We start from the raw sequence: 18,750 nt of genomic DNA, 5'->3' as shown, positions 1-18,750 counted from the left end.
AACATTGGAACATAGAACCTCCTCCTTATTTGAAGTCGGTTAAAAATACGTATGTACGAGTACGCAAACGTAAAAGGTGATCATCTCGCGAAGCGAGCGCAAAACGAGCGAGCTAAAATCGAAACATACGGCACCGACGGCAGCGCAGCCTTGACTAAAGAAAACTTAATCCTCCTTAAATTATCAGTGTGTGCGTGCGGCGGGTGCGTGCGTACCGGCGCCAACCGGCGCGCACACATTTAACGCGCGATGTACTTTTTGTTCGTAGTGAACCTACTTGTTCTCTTTTACTATGGTAATTACCAAATTGTATCGGTAATGAGGCTATTACGGGGTGAATGTGGCGTGAAGTAATAACTATAAGCTACTAAATTAAGACAGGCTGGAGATGATTGAGATGCGTCAGAAAATATTATTGCGAAAATGAAAGTAAAGATTCCAGTTACTAATTGAATTACAACATGGCAGTTAAACTACTTGTTGTCAGTCGATACAACATTGTCAGTGGATACAGTTTTATTATTATACTAGCGATCCGGCAAAAAAAAACCACGTTTGCTGTATGGGAGCCCACCTTAAATATTTATTTTATTTTAATTTAACTAATATTTTTAAAGTACATTTGTACAAATAAATAGGTACCTGTTGCCGTTATTAATATCGAGCAAAAAAAAATCACGTTTGTTGTATGGGAGCCCCCTTAAACATTTATTTTGTTCTGTTTTTGGTACTTGTTGTTATAGCGGCAATAGAAATACATAATCTGTGAAAGTTTCAACTGTTATGAGATACTGCCTAGTGATAGACAGACAGACGGACAGTGGAGTCTTAGTAATAGGGTCCCGTTTTTATTACCCTTTGGGCACAGAACTCTAAAAAGGTCTGTAATCAAGGGCACTTCACACACATTTTTCAGCCCAATTTCCCAAAAACTACACCCGACACGCACGAAGCCGGGGCGCGTCAACGTAGAGTAAATGCATTTTTTGGTTAGATTGATATTTTTAATTTCGTAATATCTTTTGAATGGAATGTCCGATTTGAATAATTAAAAAAGTAATCTACAGGTATTGAAACCGTCTTGATTATAAAAATATTTATTTGGATAAAGGTTACAAAGGTATGGATAACATGTTCTGATTTTAGTCGTCATTTCTGTCAACTTTTAAAATGTAAAAAAGTAGTGACATAACTACAATAGTTGGACATATGGTATCGCAAAGTTTTTTTGTAGATCTTGATGTATTCTTTAATATCGTAAAACATTTTTTTGTTCTATAATCAATAGTTTCTACAGCGCATGATTTTTTATGGCAACTTTTTTTTACACTTTGAGTTACATTATTGTACTTTTAGTACGGAACCCTAATTTTGTTGTTAATAAATATAGCCTATGGCCGCCAACCTTACTAAATTTAAACTGGTCGAGTCTGATGTTTGTGTGTGGCTTGGGCATTGCAGAGACTAATCATATATTTCTCTCATGTCCTCTCCATGACAACTCCATCCTTTATGAACAGCTTATACCCTACAAAGTCCCATTACCTACGTCCATCTCTGTCCTTTTAGCCTCTAATGACATAACTATATATAACTTATTGAACATATTTATAAATAATAATTATATTAAAATTTAAATATGTATTCCTCATCTCACTAAATTTAATTTATCATGTGTACCTACCTATGTAAAATATCTTTATTTCTTTCGCTTTAATCCCATGTAATGTTATCCTGTTGAATTCCGTATTCCGTATTCAAAAATCCCGTATTTTGTATTGATTTCGTTTCCTTACCTTTCCGTGTCTGTGGCGGATGCGCAAAACGCGCGACCCAAAAAAAAAATAGCCTATGGCACTTTGGAATAATTTAGCATTCTAATAGAGAAAGAATTTTTAAAATCGCTCCAGTCGTTTTTGAGTTAATTCGTAACAAACATCCAAAAATCCAAAGTTTTCCTCTTTATAATATTAGTATAGATAATTTATTTATTAAATCAGGCATAACTTTCCGAAGGTCCATATCAATGAAATTAAGAAATCAATGAAAATAATATATGATAATGATAATTTAATATGATGAATATCAATGAAAATAAAGGTCGCAGGTGAGCAAAGAAATTCTTTAAGTTCAGTTTTATTTTTGTTTTTCCAACTTGTTCAAAAATGTTTGAAAATTTTTTGTGAACTTCTTGTTAGTTTGTCTTAAATTGTTTGAACTTAACGGGATTTTTTAACTTTTCAGGGTTCCATACCTCGTTTGACCGAAACCTTATTTGATATATAGGATCACTTTGTTGTCCATCCGTATGTCTGTCAAGACAAGACCCTTTTTCTCAGGAACACGTGGAGATATCAAGCTGAAATTAATATATTATCTATCAAATAGGTACCCAGAGGGTCTATTACGTAAAGTTTCTGACACTCGCGATCATAATAAAATTACAGATTTTGTATGCGACAACTGTTTTGATTGTGATCGCGAGTGTGGGAAACCTTACACAATACGGCCTCAGGTCCGCTTGCCCCTTGGACTAATGAAAAATTCTAACTCAGCACAATCAAATGATACAGTCATTAAAAAAGGTGTTTCCCTAATAATCGCAGGGAGATCAAAACCTATAGCGTACCTACTTCCAGTTGTTTTAGAATTTGAAATTTGTTACTAAACCTGCATAAAAAAAGGATAGCTGAACTAGTTTGGCTACTTGACGTTTAGCCAAAATTTACTAATTAGGAACCAAAATTATGCTAATATTGCAAAACAGATTTTGTAAGACATCACCTAACTTTTAGCTTCTAGTATCCAGCTAGGCCTTAGGTTTGTAGTCACTCAAGTTATATTACAAGCAAAATTTTTTTTGTTACTGTTAGCAAATCTTTTTTTTCAGTGAGATACCTTTATAACAAATTTCAAGCTCTTATACGAAAAGTCTAAAAAAAATATTTTTTATGTCTACTCATTTATCTCAATAACTTTGTAAAATGACCCCATACTGCGTACATTTTGTACGGCACCCTCGGTGCGCGCTCTGACTCTTACTTGGCCGGTTTTTTCATGAATATGAACATAGGTTGGTAAATCTATTGTCAGTTTCCTCTGATATGTTCGAAACTAAAAAACAAAAAAAAAACTTGCAATGTCTAGTCATATGTTTGGTAATATTCCTCGGTAATGGTCTTTACAGTAACATACATCTTTGGAGTTTGCAGCCAGCCGGTTTTGACAGTCACCCCTCTCGGAGCTGGCCTTCAGCATTATTAAGCACACGATGGTGCAATACCTGTCGAATATTCTTATGTCTGGACTCCGCCTGTCACTGACGTTGATGGCAACATTGGCAACGGTTACCGACTTTTAATTCGTTTTACGAGAGGAAGACGTTAATTGTAGCTCTTAATTAATTGAAGTACGAAACGGTATAAAATACGTTCTAATATAGATAACTAAGTGCTAATGTTATAACGAAACGAATGTTAATGCCAAAGTTTGTATGTGCGTGTGCGCATGCATGCGTTTGTTACTCATTCACGCTATTACGACTTGGATAACATCGATGGATTTACTGGAAGATACCTGGACTTCTGCAATAGCTATGATACTTTTTATTCTTGTATTTCCACGGGATCGGATACTATCCCAGAATTATAATCGCTGTGTTTAGAGAAACGAAATTGGCAAGGGTGTTTCTAACCAATTGAACGTCCGGTTTCCAACTATTTCATGCGATACGCCACTGGTTATCGAGGTAACCATGGACGTAAGACGCTATTTTTTTGGGTACTCTTGTGCCCACGGACGTTCAAGTGGTTGGGTAATGAAGACTACGATGTAATTTTTGAGAATACCTACGGGTTTTTTTTCGAAATCCCTGAATTTCAATTCAAATGCCAAGTATTAATAAAGTTGCTAGCTAGACATAATTTAGGAAACATAAAACACTTCTCGCCCCGTTTTAGCTCGCGTGGAGTAATTTTTAAGTTTAAGTAGGTATGTCAGAGTGCTCTAAAAGCATTATACGACCATAATTAATCAATTCTATAAAAGTAAATGCTTCTAATCTATAATATAAAAGTGAACCGCCAGAACGAGAAAAAAACGAGACTGAGCAGGATGGCGCTCTACAGCACCATTTTGACACGTTTCTCCCAAACAACGCATTATTTCTCTGGAATTTTAAAGCAATTCGATTCTTTGACCTTGCGAATCGCGAAAGAGTTGAGAAAATATGATATTGGGTGTGTACATTTTGTATATCAAGCAAAATAAAATCAAAAGTTCAAATTTCGAGCTAAAAACGAGCGATCTATTATCTATGCCAGCCAGTGTTGCCATTCAGGGAAAAAGAAATCTATTCATTATCCTGCATTGCAGTCTGTAAAGCTCTTTACCCATTCATTGCCGCGCACCAGATTACGCTGGGCTTAGAGTCATGAAATTTGGTATGTATGTAAACAGCTGGATGTCTGAAATAACACATAGGCTACTTTTATTCCAATATTCCCACGGGATAGTTGTTTTTCACACAACACCCTCTGTAGCAAAGTCCTTGGTATATTTTTCTTTTGTGTTACTTGTCATTATTGCTTTGTGTTGTGTGGTTGTGTTATCAAGTCAATATATTATATTTCAATTTTATCATATTATTTCTTCGTTTGCTTTGTAGTTATTTATTACAGTCCACTCATACGTTTCAACCCCTATGAAGATTACGATATAAAATTTGGGATTTCCCACGGGAATTTTGTAAAATCCCGGAATTTCAATTGTAACTACCAGATCGAATAGTTTACGCGTGCGAAGCCGCGGGTAAACTCTAGTGTAAAACAATAACTTACAGACACAAGATGACCTGCCGTTTTCAGATTTACGACATTGCAAAATACGAGTAATTGAAGGGTCCACGGAAAGAACGTGTCTAGTCACCTAAGCAACTTTTTGAGTTATAGCGGTTTGAAAGTTAGTTATCACGAACAATTACTATGGTTACCATTTATTTAAAAGATAAAAAAATAGATTATATATTGTTTTCAGATTATTTAATTCACCGGTAAGTCATAGTACTTTGTGAGCTCTACATTTTGAGATTAAAATCTCAATTTAAAAAAAAGTGACTAGGCATGTTCTTTCCGTGGACCCTTCAATTTCTATTTCGTTTTAGTAGCAATTGCTCGGGAAATTTTGTAATCATTGCACGTCCTTGGAGGGGCAGCCAAAGGATCACATTACATAAATTTAAGCAGAGTAATATTGTACACGCGACGTTTTTACCAGCTTTATATCTGTATTTCGCATTTATTAGTTTGTTTCACATCTTTGAAAATTACTTCTGACTCAGCCCATTAAACAGCAAATATGACGATAAAATACCATCTGTGAATGAGCTTATATGAAGTTATATTACATTTTATTGAACAAAAATGTAATTCCAGATTTTTCGGCGAGTATTTTAATCTAACGTTTTTCGAACCGGCATAGGTCGCGAGTTTTTAAATTCTAATTCAGAACCGGAAGGAGATCAAGCGCTGAAGAAAGGAATGATTGATGTAGATTAATATTAACGACTCCCCACCATTTCGGAAATTCAAAAAGTATTTTTAATGCTTCAGTTTTGCTAAAAAAATACTTAAATATTAACTACGAATAACTAGCTTTTACCCGCCGCTTTGCTCGCGTGAACCATAAAAATTTCAAAGAAGCAAGAAATTAAGCAAGCATGCAAGTGAGCATGTAAGCAAGCATGCAAGCAAGCACATAGGCAAACATGCATGCAAGCATGCCAGCCAGAGAGCATGCAAACAACAGATCCAGCAAGCATACTCCCTAATGTGCAGGAAATAGTGCATTCAAGGCTGCAAGCAAACATGCAAGTAAAGTAAGCATGCAACCGAGCATGCAAGCGAGCATGTAAGCCAGAATTCAAGCAAGCATGCAAACAACAGATCAAGCAAGCATACTCCCAAAGGTGCAAGCAATAATGCAAGCAAGCATGCAAGTTATTTAGTTTAAATGTTTATCACTTCGCACGTGTAAAACATTAGATACAGCGGTTGAATTAAGATTCTGGAGTTTTACATAAATCCCGTGGGAATTCTCCGAAATTAAATACATAGTGGTTTTAATTGACGTTGCATGAAAAACAACCATCCCAAATTTCATTACTCTAAGCTCAGCGGTTATTATTTCGGGTTTTATTCCTATCCCGAGTGAATATCGGGATAAAAAGTAGCCTATATGCCCAGATGTACAGCTATCTACATAACAAATTTCATCCGAATCTGTCCAGCCGTTTCAGCGTAAAGGAGTAACACACACTCACTCACAAACTTTCGCATTTATAATATTAGTAGGATTACGAACGTTTCATTAGCTGTAGCTAATACTTGTGCATTTTCATAATGCGCTTATCCCGAAATTTTAATGCGAGCCCAGTGTGGGCTAGGAATATCATAACGGAACTGAACTGTTTTGAAAATTTTACGGTAAATTACCTCATAAATTTACAAAAACTCAGAAGTTCCGAAATTCGGGTTTGAACCTAACGAGTTCATTCTGACCTCTTTATTATTATTATTATTGTATCTCATTTGTAAGTGCTGAAATAAACGCTACATATATTAAGGTTAGGAAACAAAAGTATTTTGTTCATATAAAATTCTGAATGAAGGTGGCTCTATGATTTCCTGCAACGTTACGCATCGCTTTTGCTTGTAGAGTCGCTAGCCGCTATTATAGTCGTTCCAGCAACTCCTTAAAGCCAATTCGCCAATGTGGCACCTACCACTCACTAGCACCACTCGTCTCCAAGGAATTGGGTACTTGCCAAGGCTGAGCAATATGTTTCAAGGTTCATTCAAAGCAATAACGTGAATAATAAATACAAAATTTTATAACGTAATAATATATAAACTGTAGTATTTAAGTTAAACGTTGCTAAAACCAAACTAGTCTCAAATAAAAACCGGCCATGAGTGTGTCGAACACGCCCAAAATAGGGTTCCGTAGCCATTACGAAAAAATTAGGTAATATTTTCCTAAAGATTTCGTATTTTATACGGAATCTTCCAAGTTTAGGTATATTTTATACCTTAGGCTGCCATTTACTCTTAAACTAGTTCCTTGAAAGTTTGATATACTTACTACCATCTTGAATTTTTTCAAATTTTTCCACCCACCGGTTTAGATTTTAGAGGGGGGGACGCTCGATTTTAATGAAAATTTGCACTTTAAAGTTGAATATTTCGCAAACACATCGCTGAATCGAAAAATCGTCTTAGCAAACCCCTAATGGTTTTAAAAGACCTATCCAACGATACCCCGCATTATAGGGTTGGATGAGAAAAAAAAATCACCCCCACTTTACGTCTATTGGAGGTAGCCTAAAAAAATTTTTTTTTAGTTTTGTATTGTACCATTTTGTCGGCATAGTTTACATATATATCCGTGCAAAATCACAGCTTTCTAGCATTGATAGTCTCTGAACAAAGCCGCGGACGGACGGACATACAGATAGACAGACAGACAGACATGGCGAAACTATAAGGGTTCCGTTTTTGCCATTTTGGCTCCGGAACCCTAAAAAGGCATGCTTCGAGTACTATTCGGCCGTAATTCATGATAAGAATAAATAACGAAGACAAGTTTGTGTTTGGCCCATTGATTACTCAGCAACGCATCCATTAGCGCAGTTCAGTAAGCATGGCAGTGCAACCGTACATTTGAGTGATTGAGTTCATGCCATGCCCTGTGCATGTGTTTCCAAAATTCAGGGAAGTGCTAATATCAATATTAATATTTATTGTTATATTGACGGAGGCGCGTGTAGTAGGTGAATGTATTGGAAAGGTCAAGCCAAGGTTCGAATACGAACCCGCGTACATCTTGATTGGGTAACGGCGACCTCCAAGCGATAACGAGAAGCTTGCGGGGAAAAATTATCTTATTAATTCAGTTACGTATCTAAATCACTACAGATTACCATAAGGCCCGCACTCCAATGCGGCAATAAAGAAGTACAGCGATCGTCCTAAGCGAGAGACAGTTTCCAATTGCTCTGCCAGTTAATCGCTTATAACGCGGAGGTTTCTACGATTGGTAGAGTAATCAGGACTACCTATTTAAGATTTAAGTCTGAGTATTATTGTACTGCTGCGTAAGCTAGCGTTAATGTTACAGCTAGGTTTTAAATTTTGTTATTCATGATAGGGCTTTGCCAAATTTATTAAGTGATCGTCCCTTCTATTATCTATCCGTACTAATATTATAAATCCAAAAGTGGGTCTGTTTGTCTGTATGTCCGTCTTTCACGTCGAAACGGAGCGACGGATCAACGTGATTTTTGGTATAGAGATAGTTTATGGACCCGAGTGTGACATGGGCTACTTTTTATTATTTTTTATAATAACTGCTTCTGCTTAGTAACTGTGGACTACAGTCTGTATTCCGACGTGGCCCGCACTCGGTATAGTTCAAGGTGCTAGGTCAGATATTACAAGATTGCTGCGACAGCAATGTGGCTCTGCATTCCGAGGGAGATTATTAAGTAAACGATATTAAAATTGTTTAAAGAGGTCAGTCACATTTTGTTGTTGCTGGAATCAGAGAATTAGCAAATCTCCTTCGTACAAGATCTTGCTCCAACTATACTGGACTTTATATTATTGTTATTCTCCCTTAATGCAGACGCCGGTAGGTATTTCTGCCGCAACCGTCTGTTATCATCATATTTCACGGTGACAACTCCGCCCGTTCAAAGTAAGATGATAAGCGGATTAAGCGGAAGTCAATCAAGTTGTTAATCATAAAGGTTGCCGAAGTCGTTTTCAAATTACAGGTTCGAGACGATTTTATTAAATTTTCCTAAAGGCAGCGAATGATGAATTTCGGAAACTTGGACTTCTAAAGGAAATACTTCCATACGGGACTTAAAGCGAAAGCATTTTCAGTCGCTAGCTTGCCTTTCAAACTAATTTGACATCTTAAATTAGTATATCCAGTTTTTTTGGTTAATTGGATAAAAAAATCAGAAATTATATTTTGCTTTCGAAAAATGATTAAACAGATTTACGTAAAATTTCGCTAGTAATGTCTCTCATCCTGGAGTAAATCAGGTCACATTTTTAGGGTTCCGTAGCCGGAACGGAACCCTTATCGATTCTTCATAATCTGTCTGTCTCTCCGTCCGTCCGCGCCTTTGCTTAGAGACTATCAGTGTTAGATAGTTGTAATTTTGCACCGACAATAACTATGCCTATAAAATGGTAAAATAACGTTGAAAACATTTTTTAACTCCCACCGCACCGGTATCTTCCATAGACGTAAGGTGGGGGGTGCTTTTTAGGGTTCCGGAGCCAAAATAGCAAAAACGGAACCCGTATAGTTTCGCCATGTCTGTCTGTTTGTCTGTCTGTCTGTCTGTTTGTCCGTCTGTCCGTCCGCGGCTTTGCTCAGGGACTATCAATGTTAGAAAGCTGTAATTTTGCACGTATATATATGTAAACTATGCCGACAAAATAGTACAATAAAAAATTAAAATATATTTTTTTTAGGGTACCTGTCATAGACGTAAAGTGGGGATGATTTTTTTCTCATCCAACCCTATAGTCTGCGGTATCGTTGGATAGTCTTTAAACCCTTCCTTCCTTTTAAGGCTTCCAGGGAGCCAGCACACGAAGACGGAACAACGTCACCTCGCTATGTTGACTTGTTAGAATGATCTTAGGTTGTATTTGGACCAAAGGTGGTTTCCATGGCCTGATGATAGATCAGTTAGGTAATTAGGTAATATTGAAACATAATTTTTAGTTCATTTTACCTATATTTTACTCGTATATCCCTGCAAAGTTTACCTTATAAAAATGAGTTCTAATAAGTACATATTATTTTATGTAATAGCTAATTTAAATATCAATGTATTTAATTCAGACTGACGTTCGATTAAATATTATTATTTTGAACTTACCATGGATTCCTACCAAATATTGACAAGGGCTCAGCGTAGTATAAGTTTTTGGTAAAAAAATCATTTTGAATACAAGCTCTTTTAGCTGACTGTACTTTTTGATGACTGTACTTATATTGTCACCCAAACTACATTTCCATCCAAATTTCAAGTCGATGCCATTTACCGTTGAAGAGTTCTGTCCTGTGGAGACGATTCTGGCCGGACCAACAGGATGTCACTGTCAAATTATTGTATTGTCACCAGATTTATATAAGTTTGCCAAATTTCAAGTCGATCGAACTACTTGAGGTGGGTCAATTTAACTTGCAAGATTTGAACCAAATAAATAAAGAAACATATACTTACTCGTAAATAAACGAATAGGGCCAGTTAAATAAAAGCTTGTAAATAAATAAAAATATGTTATCTTTGAGGTCATTTCGACCTATATATGTAAATATATACAGTCACCAACACGCCCTGTGGAGTTTATACCCTTCGAATTTGCGGTCTCTGAAGTTTAAGGTTTCTATCCTTACCTCCCTTACCTTTACCCGGATTTGCGACACGATTGTGGCACGATTCTGCCCGTCATTCATCGCGAAGTTACACGAAGTTTATTATCAACCCTAGTGAACTTTGAATCCTCTAGAGCAATTAAACGTGTTAAAAAGTTAATATGATTAAAAAGAGAAGCAATATTTACGGGTTATTATTTTGAGAGGTTCAATAGTGTTCAGACTCAAATTTTCAGTTATAAAATTTAGAATTATCGTTTATTATTTTTAAGTTGCTTAGGATATTATCACTGAAACTTGCGGTAAATACATTTTATTCTATTTTTTTTTTTTCCACAATAACTTAAATTTTCTGCACAAAAGTCAGTTACGTGGTCAGGTTCGGATTATCCCTGATTACTTTGTAGTATTGTAAAAATACAAGGTATAGAAAAACTTGCTGTTTAAAACATGGATTGAATGTTCATAATATGATATACCATGCATGCAAACATAAAAAATTAGGACATTGATAAGACTATTTTTTTTCTACATTTCCCGTTGTTCAAAATACACCATCATTTTCGTGGTCACACTTATTAAGTATATTTTAAACAAAAAAAAGAGGTCAAACCTCCTGTAAATCCTTTTTTAACTATAAGCAACTTTGAAACTAAGACTGCGTCAATATAACGTATAATGTTTATCGCAAGTCATAATTATTTATCTATAATTAATGTAATAAAGGTTCAGTTAGATTTGCGTCAAAGATCGAGCGTCATTTTCGTTACGGTTGCGACTTGGTAAGTATTGGGTAAATAAATATAATGTTTTACTGGTGCTGTGTCATTTGCAGTTAAGTTATGCAATATTGATTTCATTTGCTTCAAATCTATAGGATATTTACTACAGAGCCGCGAAAGTAAGAGCTTTTCAATTTCGTGGTCATCATTTTCGTGGTCCTATGGGCCACGAAACTGATTAAAGACCACGAAAAAGATGATTTTCCCTACAAGTAGAAAAAAATACAGAACACTTTTTATAGAATTTTCTGCTTTTTACAGTGTAATCGTTTATGCCGTTATTGATTTAATTGATTTAAACGAAGAATGGTTGACCGTCAACAACATTTGCTCCAGGTGTGGTTATAGGAATTATGACCAGTGCGTCGCCAATTTTGTTAACTGGCGAGAGGTTCAAGAATTATTTTGCCCTGAATGTACGTGTGAAATGTATATATCTAAATTTAAAAGAAAACTTCGTCATTTAGAGGAGCATTTTGTTGTAACATAATTTCGTTCTGGTTTACCGTAGACCTGCACGGGGGGAAGGTATTTGAAAACTGTTTTGGTTTGTGAGTTGAAGTTATTAATCTTACTTTAATTAAGTAATTTCTAGATAGTATTTAAAAGGTTACAAAAATGACAATTTGAAGTCGTCATTTTCGTGGTCAAGTTTTAAATTTTTTTTTATATAGATATCGATTGTCTATTTCTGTTGATACCTGATTAATTAAATAATGCTTATTCGTTTTCTCATTATGATCAGATTTTTCATTCAAATAGTACAATTATAAGATTTTAAAATAAACAAAATGTTCTTTTTCGTGGTCTCGATGCTCATTTTCGTTACCGTTAAAATTGGATTTTTGCTTTTTTTAACCAAAATAAACTTTATCGATCTCTTATAATATAAAGCATCTTATCGTACATATCCTTATGTTCAAATAAAACAGACCACATCAAAATGTGTGTTTTTATTTCTGTAACATTTCTCTTACACCTCAAATAATTACCCTTACCACAATGTCAAGTGCAATACAGTCCTACAGTGGAACACCCTGGAAAACACTTAACACTATTAAAATTTCCCAATTTTTTACTTATTTACTCTTTTGAGCCGGAGAATAGTTTTCGCAAACTTATATTATTTTTGACAGCCACGATCGCCTGTGCCACGGGAAAGAAGAAAAATAATCATCCCACTTTACTGGTATATGAGATGCCCTATTATTTAGTTTCCTGAATTTTATTCTGTCTTTTTGTTGATGTTATTACTATGCACATAGGACACCCGCCAGGCAACAGTTTTCTAATATACGAAGGGATTGCCGGTAGGGCGGAATGGGAAAACTAAAAGGGTTCCCTTTTTTGCCATTACGAATACGGAACCCAAAAAGGTGACTTGGTTGGATAAGATAAAATAGTATTTCCTGACAATGACGAACACAACAAAAAAAGAATTAGTGAAATCGGTCCAGCCGTTCCCCAGTTTTACGATACATTAGCAACACATTTTACGATACATTTTTATTAGATAGAGAAGAAGAAGGTGACGATGCTAATTTTCACCTGCTTTTGTCAGCATTTAATTGTAATTGCTTTTTGACCTTACTCATATTACGTACGTTGTTTAGATATTTGAAACCAACCTATCGTAGTGCAGAAACTAAACGAGAGCGAAAACATTGAGGTACATTATCAGATATAACGATAATGTGTTAACGGATATCTACCGAAGTTTTTCCAACTTTTACCAAGTTGTGTTGTGGGGTAGCATCTGGATTTCCAAACCCACTAAGTCTAATGATAGCCGGTTATCCTGTTTCTAAGGTATTGAATATTTTCGTTCTTTATTTATTATTAAGTGCCTTACTTCAGCAAGCCTACCTGCTACGTACATGAACTGTCTAGCACCTCAATGGCCTTTTTAACAACATTTTGCTCGTTCGCTAGCATAGGTAGATAAAGGATATTTTCTTAGATAAGTATTTATCAAATAAAATGGAAATCATAACGATTTATTTTTCATATTCAATTCCTAATATAATCCATTTTTCTATTTCTAGCTTACGAGTAACACATAAATAAATAGGCAGATTACTTTCATCTAAACCTAATGTAAATGTGACCCTTATGAGTTATGACAACAAGAGATCCATTCATAATTGTTTGATATCAGATATTGCGTTGAATTTATTACAAAGCCGACTCGATTTAAGCGTCTCGTTCATAGTCCATTAAACGAGTATTCCTCAGCCCTTTAAAATGGTTTGATTTGCGACGCGTTTAACATCGGGGTGCGGTTTAAAGCACCCAAGCACGCGATGAGCGATACCGAGCTGAATTACTTATTGGATTTGTCGCCCTCACAAAATGACCTAAAATAATCGAATAAAAATACACTTGTGTTTGTTTAGGTAGGCGGTGGTCATTGGTCATCGGTCGTGTCCCCTAGCGTGGCTGTAGGCGAGCGTGTGCGTCTAAAGCGGCGTGTAGAATGCGCGCGGCGCGAGCCGCAGACCTCGTCGAAAAGAAAGGACCGTATTAAAGTTGTTAAATAATGACGATAGTTGCACGTTACCGAGTGAAATGCTCGGAGGGATGGAGTGTTCTGACGAGATGAGTATCTTGGTATTTAAGAGCGGGTCGGCATGCCGAATGTCATCAGTTAACACGAGATCACCGCAACAGGAACATCTCCACCAAGTGCAGTATTCCAATTGAGAGGGTCACTACACGCGGCATCTAAGGCTCTAAATCATCAAAGCCGACTCCATCAAGAACAATATGCGCGCTTTCGTGGTAAGTTGACTAATAGAATTCTTAATAATTATAAATGCATAATCGTTTTCAATTAATATTTAATCCATATTCACAATTTGGCACATGCGATCTGGATGTCAGGTCCTAATATTTTTATTTAGGCTTTCTGAGGATTAAAGTGAAGTGCTAAGTGAAAATAAAGGGCGATTCAGTGTGCCAAATAGTGATCATCATCCGGGCTCAGTGGTTCAGCGGCATTAAAACAAGGAACTTAAAAGTGAGGTACCGCTTTAGAACGTTCATTTATAATAATAACAGTGAGTTCAACAGTCATGCGGTATCGACTCAATAAAAGTGTCAAAAGTATTGGAATATTCTTTACAGAAAAAAATATGAAGCTCTTCTTTAAAAATAATAAAATCTTTTTTAGTATTTTAGAGTCAATAATTTAGTTTCAAAGGTAATAAAGTGAATCTCGATCGCGAACTTTTCCTAAAGAGGAGAGGGCAAAGATAATTTTCATTCGCGGCGAGTGCAAGCTCATCGCAGTTAACGTTTGTTGTCAAATATTACCGTCGGTACTTGTGGCAACCAAAAGTTTTACATATTTTGTAATTTTAACCAATAACTTTTCATGCCACACAACAACAGGAAACAATGATTTTGATGAAACACTCTTGCAAAATATTCAGTAGGTCACACACATGCGTTTTACGGCTTTAGATTATTCATGAAATGCCTTGCGAATTAATGAATGCTCAGCTGTTGTATTGACTTTACTAATTTCATTTAATTTCTGAGATACCTACACAATTTTTCTTAAAGTGTATTTTATTTCAGAATAGGAATTTACTTGTATTTAATTATTGTAGGTAGTCGTACCTACCTTATTTAACTACCATAGGATTGGGTTCTGGTATAGTTTCTGGAATATGCAAACTACGTACGAATGCGTATGAGTGAAAAAACTCCAACGCAGGCTGACTGCAGATAAAGTGATATAAGTATAAGTATTAGAATGGCAACAGTAATATATTCGAACGACTACCAGGTTTATATCTGAAAAACAGCCCTACGATAGGTACAGTCTAAGCTCACACAGGCAATCGACACCGTGTAGCTTGATCACGATAACACTGACTAAAAAAAATGTATAAGAAAAAAATATATGTCATAAGACCGAAATTTTATGAAAATGTTATTGTTTCAGGTACTCGCCTGTGTGGCGATGGCATATGGCCGGCCCGAGCCGCCGGTAGGCTACAGCTATTCTGCCCCCGCCCCTAAATATTCGGCTCCATCGGGTAGCTACGGAGCTCCATCCCTCGGCGGACACTCGAGCGGTGGAATTTCTCTGGGAGGACACTCTGGTGGCCTTTCGTTTGGCGGCGGCCATTCCTCTGGCGGACATTCGCTCGGCGGTGGCAGCATCGGTGGTGGCTCTTTCGGCGGCGGGTCTTTCGGCGGTAGCTCGTTCGGCGGCGACTCTGGTTTCGGCGGCGGCTATGCGGGCGGCTACTCCGGCGCTCCATTAGTGCAGAAGCACATCTACGTGCATGTACCTCCACCAGAGCCCGTTGAGCACCGCGCCCCGAGGATCCCCGCGGTCGCTCCTCCCCAGAAACACTACAAGATCATCTTCATCAAGGCCCCTACTCCCCCCACTCCTACTGCGCCCATCATCCCCGTCCAGGCTCAGAACGAAGAGAAGACCCTCGTATACGTGCTGGTCAAGAAACCCGAAGAGCAACCCGACATCGTCATTCCCACCGCGGCCCCGACTCAACCCTCCAAACCAGAAGTTTACTTCATCAAGTACCAGACCCAAAAGGAATCCGGTGGAGCGATCGGTGGTGGTGCTATCGGAGGTGGAGCCATCGGCGGTGGTGCTCTCGGTGGCGGTATCAGCGGTGGTGACTTGGGCGGTATCGCGCTTAGCGGCGACTCCGGTATCGGAGGTGGCAGCGGCCACGGCGGTGCTGAGATCAGTGCCGACTTTGGCACCAGCGGCGGTGATGACAGCGGGTCTGACGGTGGTCACGGTGGTGCTACTAGCTCTCAATACGGTCCCCCCGGACATGTTGCTGGTCCTCTTCACTAAGCTTAGGTTTAAAATGTATACTTAGGTGGTAGGACGTTTAAACGGTATTTATTGACAACCATTAACTGAATTGCCATAGTGCTTTGTCGTGATCTGATTTCTCCTGTTGAACTTTGCCTACCACCGCGAGATCGCTGTCGAACGATTTGTACATATTCATCCTGTGTTCGGTCGCGAGATCCCACAAAACGAAACTAGACGCATTGTCTCATCATCCTCTCTCATCATTTACTTACCTACTTGTTATTTGTGCACAGTGTTACTGTTACGTTATGTATTATAAATATAGCTTTTTATTTTTATAATAAAACAAAAATGTGATGCATAATTCGTTTGTTTTTGATACCTTGGGGAGCGGTGGTTCGTACAGTAATTGCGTCACTACCGAAAGTAGTCGTGAAAGGTTGCCCTGGCGAGACTGAGGGCAGTGGCGGTAGCGCGCTCCGTTCCTTTCTCGCTCTCGACCGGTATGATTAGTTTGGACATTACTTATATCGAAATTGTGAACAATCGGAGTGGTTTCATTTATGAGGAGTTACGCAACAGTGTGTAACGAAGTGGAGTTGGAGCGGCCGTGGCCCGCGTCCGCCGGCGCCCGCGCAGGTGCTCGCCGCTCGCATTCTCGTTAATGGTCCGCTTAATGGATCATACGTGTAATTACACTTTCGTTATAATTTAGTGGACGTCGGAGTGGTTACGTAATCTGTCTGCATCTTTACACCGTCTATTTATTTTAACTTTTATCGTTTCTGGGGATTCATTCGGAATTTGGTTTCGACACAGGCGGGAATAGTTTGATAGTTGTGACCAAAAACCACTTTAGTTTATTTGAAACATGTTAGGATTCACTGGGTCCGCAGTTCATTAGCTGTGTGACGGGTTCAGTAAAGGCAGGCTAGGTAACAGTTTCATCAATCACTCACCGCTTAAATTGCAACAGGTAGAAGATCTTGTGAAGAAGATATATTTGTCGTCTAATGGACCGCTGGGTTGAAAAAGTTCCACAATTAATTATTACCGTGGGTGTAATGTGGTGTATATATATGTATCTACAGCAATACAGTACGATTATCTCCACTTAGTCACTCGGCAATTCTACAATGATTTGAATGATTAAAATTAAGATTTGGTCATGGCCGCGACAACGTCTACTCCGGCTTTGTATACATATTAGACAAGGTAAAAAGCTTGATAGTAAAAGTAGTTATAGTTGTTTGTAATTTACCTTTACGATTTAAATTGAGGCATCCCAAGTATCAAAGTGGAAATAATCGTAGTGTACAGTTATTAAACTAAAGTAAAAATAGCTCTCCTAACATTCATACATACGTAGACGATTCTGATACATTCAGTCTAAACAAGCCTGAACCAACTCTCCATTTCTACAAGAAATGCCAATCAGTATTGGCATGATGCCGAAAAAACTTACGTTCTGGCATGTTACTGGCGGTGGTTAGCCAACTCGCTCGCTTCACGTAATCTGGGACGTCTGTTGACTTAGCTAGCAGTTTTGGATATAGCCTGACGGGACTCGCGTTATGGAAAGCTTTTATGTACATAAATAACTATGATAACACAAAACAGTAGTAAATTCAGTTTACTTTAACTTAGATACTTACATAATTTTTATCGATTCGGCAGACTTAAGCTGAAAGTAACGTACACGGCGTATACACCTATAGGTTTATGCTGCAAACGGGTGTGCATTTTTGACGGTAACAAACTTCGATATCCCCATTACAGACTGAAAAAATAAGTAAAGAAATCCATCCTTTGCCTGTACACTCGGTTATTTTAACGGCAACTTTTATAAACGTTGTGTCAGCGTCGATGCGGGTTGCGTGCAATTGAAAAATGCCAATAGAAAATCAAGCGTCCATAAAATTGGAATATGAATATGTCCTAAATATTCTTACAGAATGAGTTATGAATCTTTTAGATGTTACAAAAACATTTTTGTGCTTCATTCTCGAAGCTCTTTAAAAGGGCTTTGTTCGGAAGGCCACTTCACCTGGCCTCTATTGTTTGAGCTTTTCCGTGTCGTAGTTTTAGAATTATTAATTAGACCGGACATATGATTTTTACATTGTTAGTCGTATTCGTTTCTTAGCACGTTTTTTGTAAACACCGTTGAAACGAGAAGTAAAATATACGGTTTTTAGGGGTCCGTAGTTCTACAAGGTACCCTTATTGTTCTGCTGTGTCCGTTCGTCCATCCATCGCTTTGCTTAGAAACCGCTAGTGGAAACTGATATTTTGAATTTGAGAACCTACATGTTAACCACGCTCACAAAGTAGTAAAATGAAATTTAGAAAATAAATCTTTTTTTAGGGTACCTTACCCTACACGTAAAGTGGGTATGATTTTTATTTCTGGACTAAAGACTAAGTTTACCTAGACTATGGTTGGCTAGATCTTTCAAAAACATTATAGGTAGGTTCTATTCTTGGTGGGTGTTTTCAAAAAAAGTGTACCCTTTCCTTTTTTTTAAATTTTGGAAAAAATATGGTTTTTCCTACTCAAAATCAAGAGCACAATCGATTCCAATAGTTTAAAAAATGTCCCCATAAAAATGACAGTTTTACGACATGTTTTTCATACACTCAGTATGGGCGTGACAAAACTGACTCATAAAATTTTGTATGAAAAAATGGGGTCACCCT

General features: G+C 37.4%; 2 protein-coding genes across 3 annotated transcripts in view; one reads left to right on the top strand and one right to left on the bottom strand.

The window, feature by feature from the left end:
* LOC141434641 (frequenin-2) overlaps positions 1 to 18,750 on the bottom strand; it is a 209,919-nt gene that overhangs the window by 49,794 nt on the left and 141,375 nt on the right. The window lies entirely within an intron of this gene.
* Positions 13,864 to 16,414, top strand: LOC141434600 (uncharacterized). The gene is made up of 2 exons (XM_074097025.1): positions 13,864 to 14,024; positions 15,196 to 16,414. Exons 1-2 carry the CDS (start codon positions 14,010 to 14,012, stop codon positions 16,084 to 16,086), a joined length of 906 nt encoding a protein of 301 aa, XP_073953126.1. The 5' UTR covers positions 13,864 to 14,009; the 3' UTR covers positions 16,087 to 16,414.

This window comes from Choristoneura fumiferana, chromosome Z (assembly GCF_025370935.1).
Source record: "Choristoneura fumiferana chromosome Z, NRCan_CFum_1, whole genome shotgun sequence".
Taxonomy (NCBI): Eukaryota; Metazoa; Arthropoda; class Insecta; order Lepidoptera; family Tortricidae; genus Choristoneura; species Choristoneura fumiferana.
Note: the sequence above shows the minus strand (reverse complement) of the source record. Positions and strands in the feature narration are given on the sequence as shown.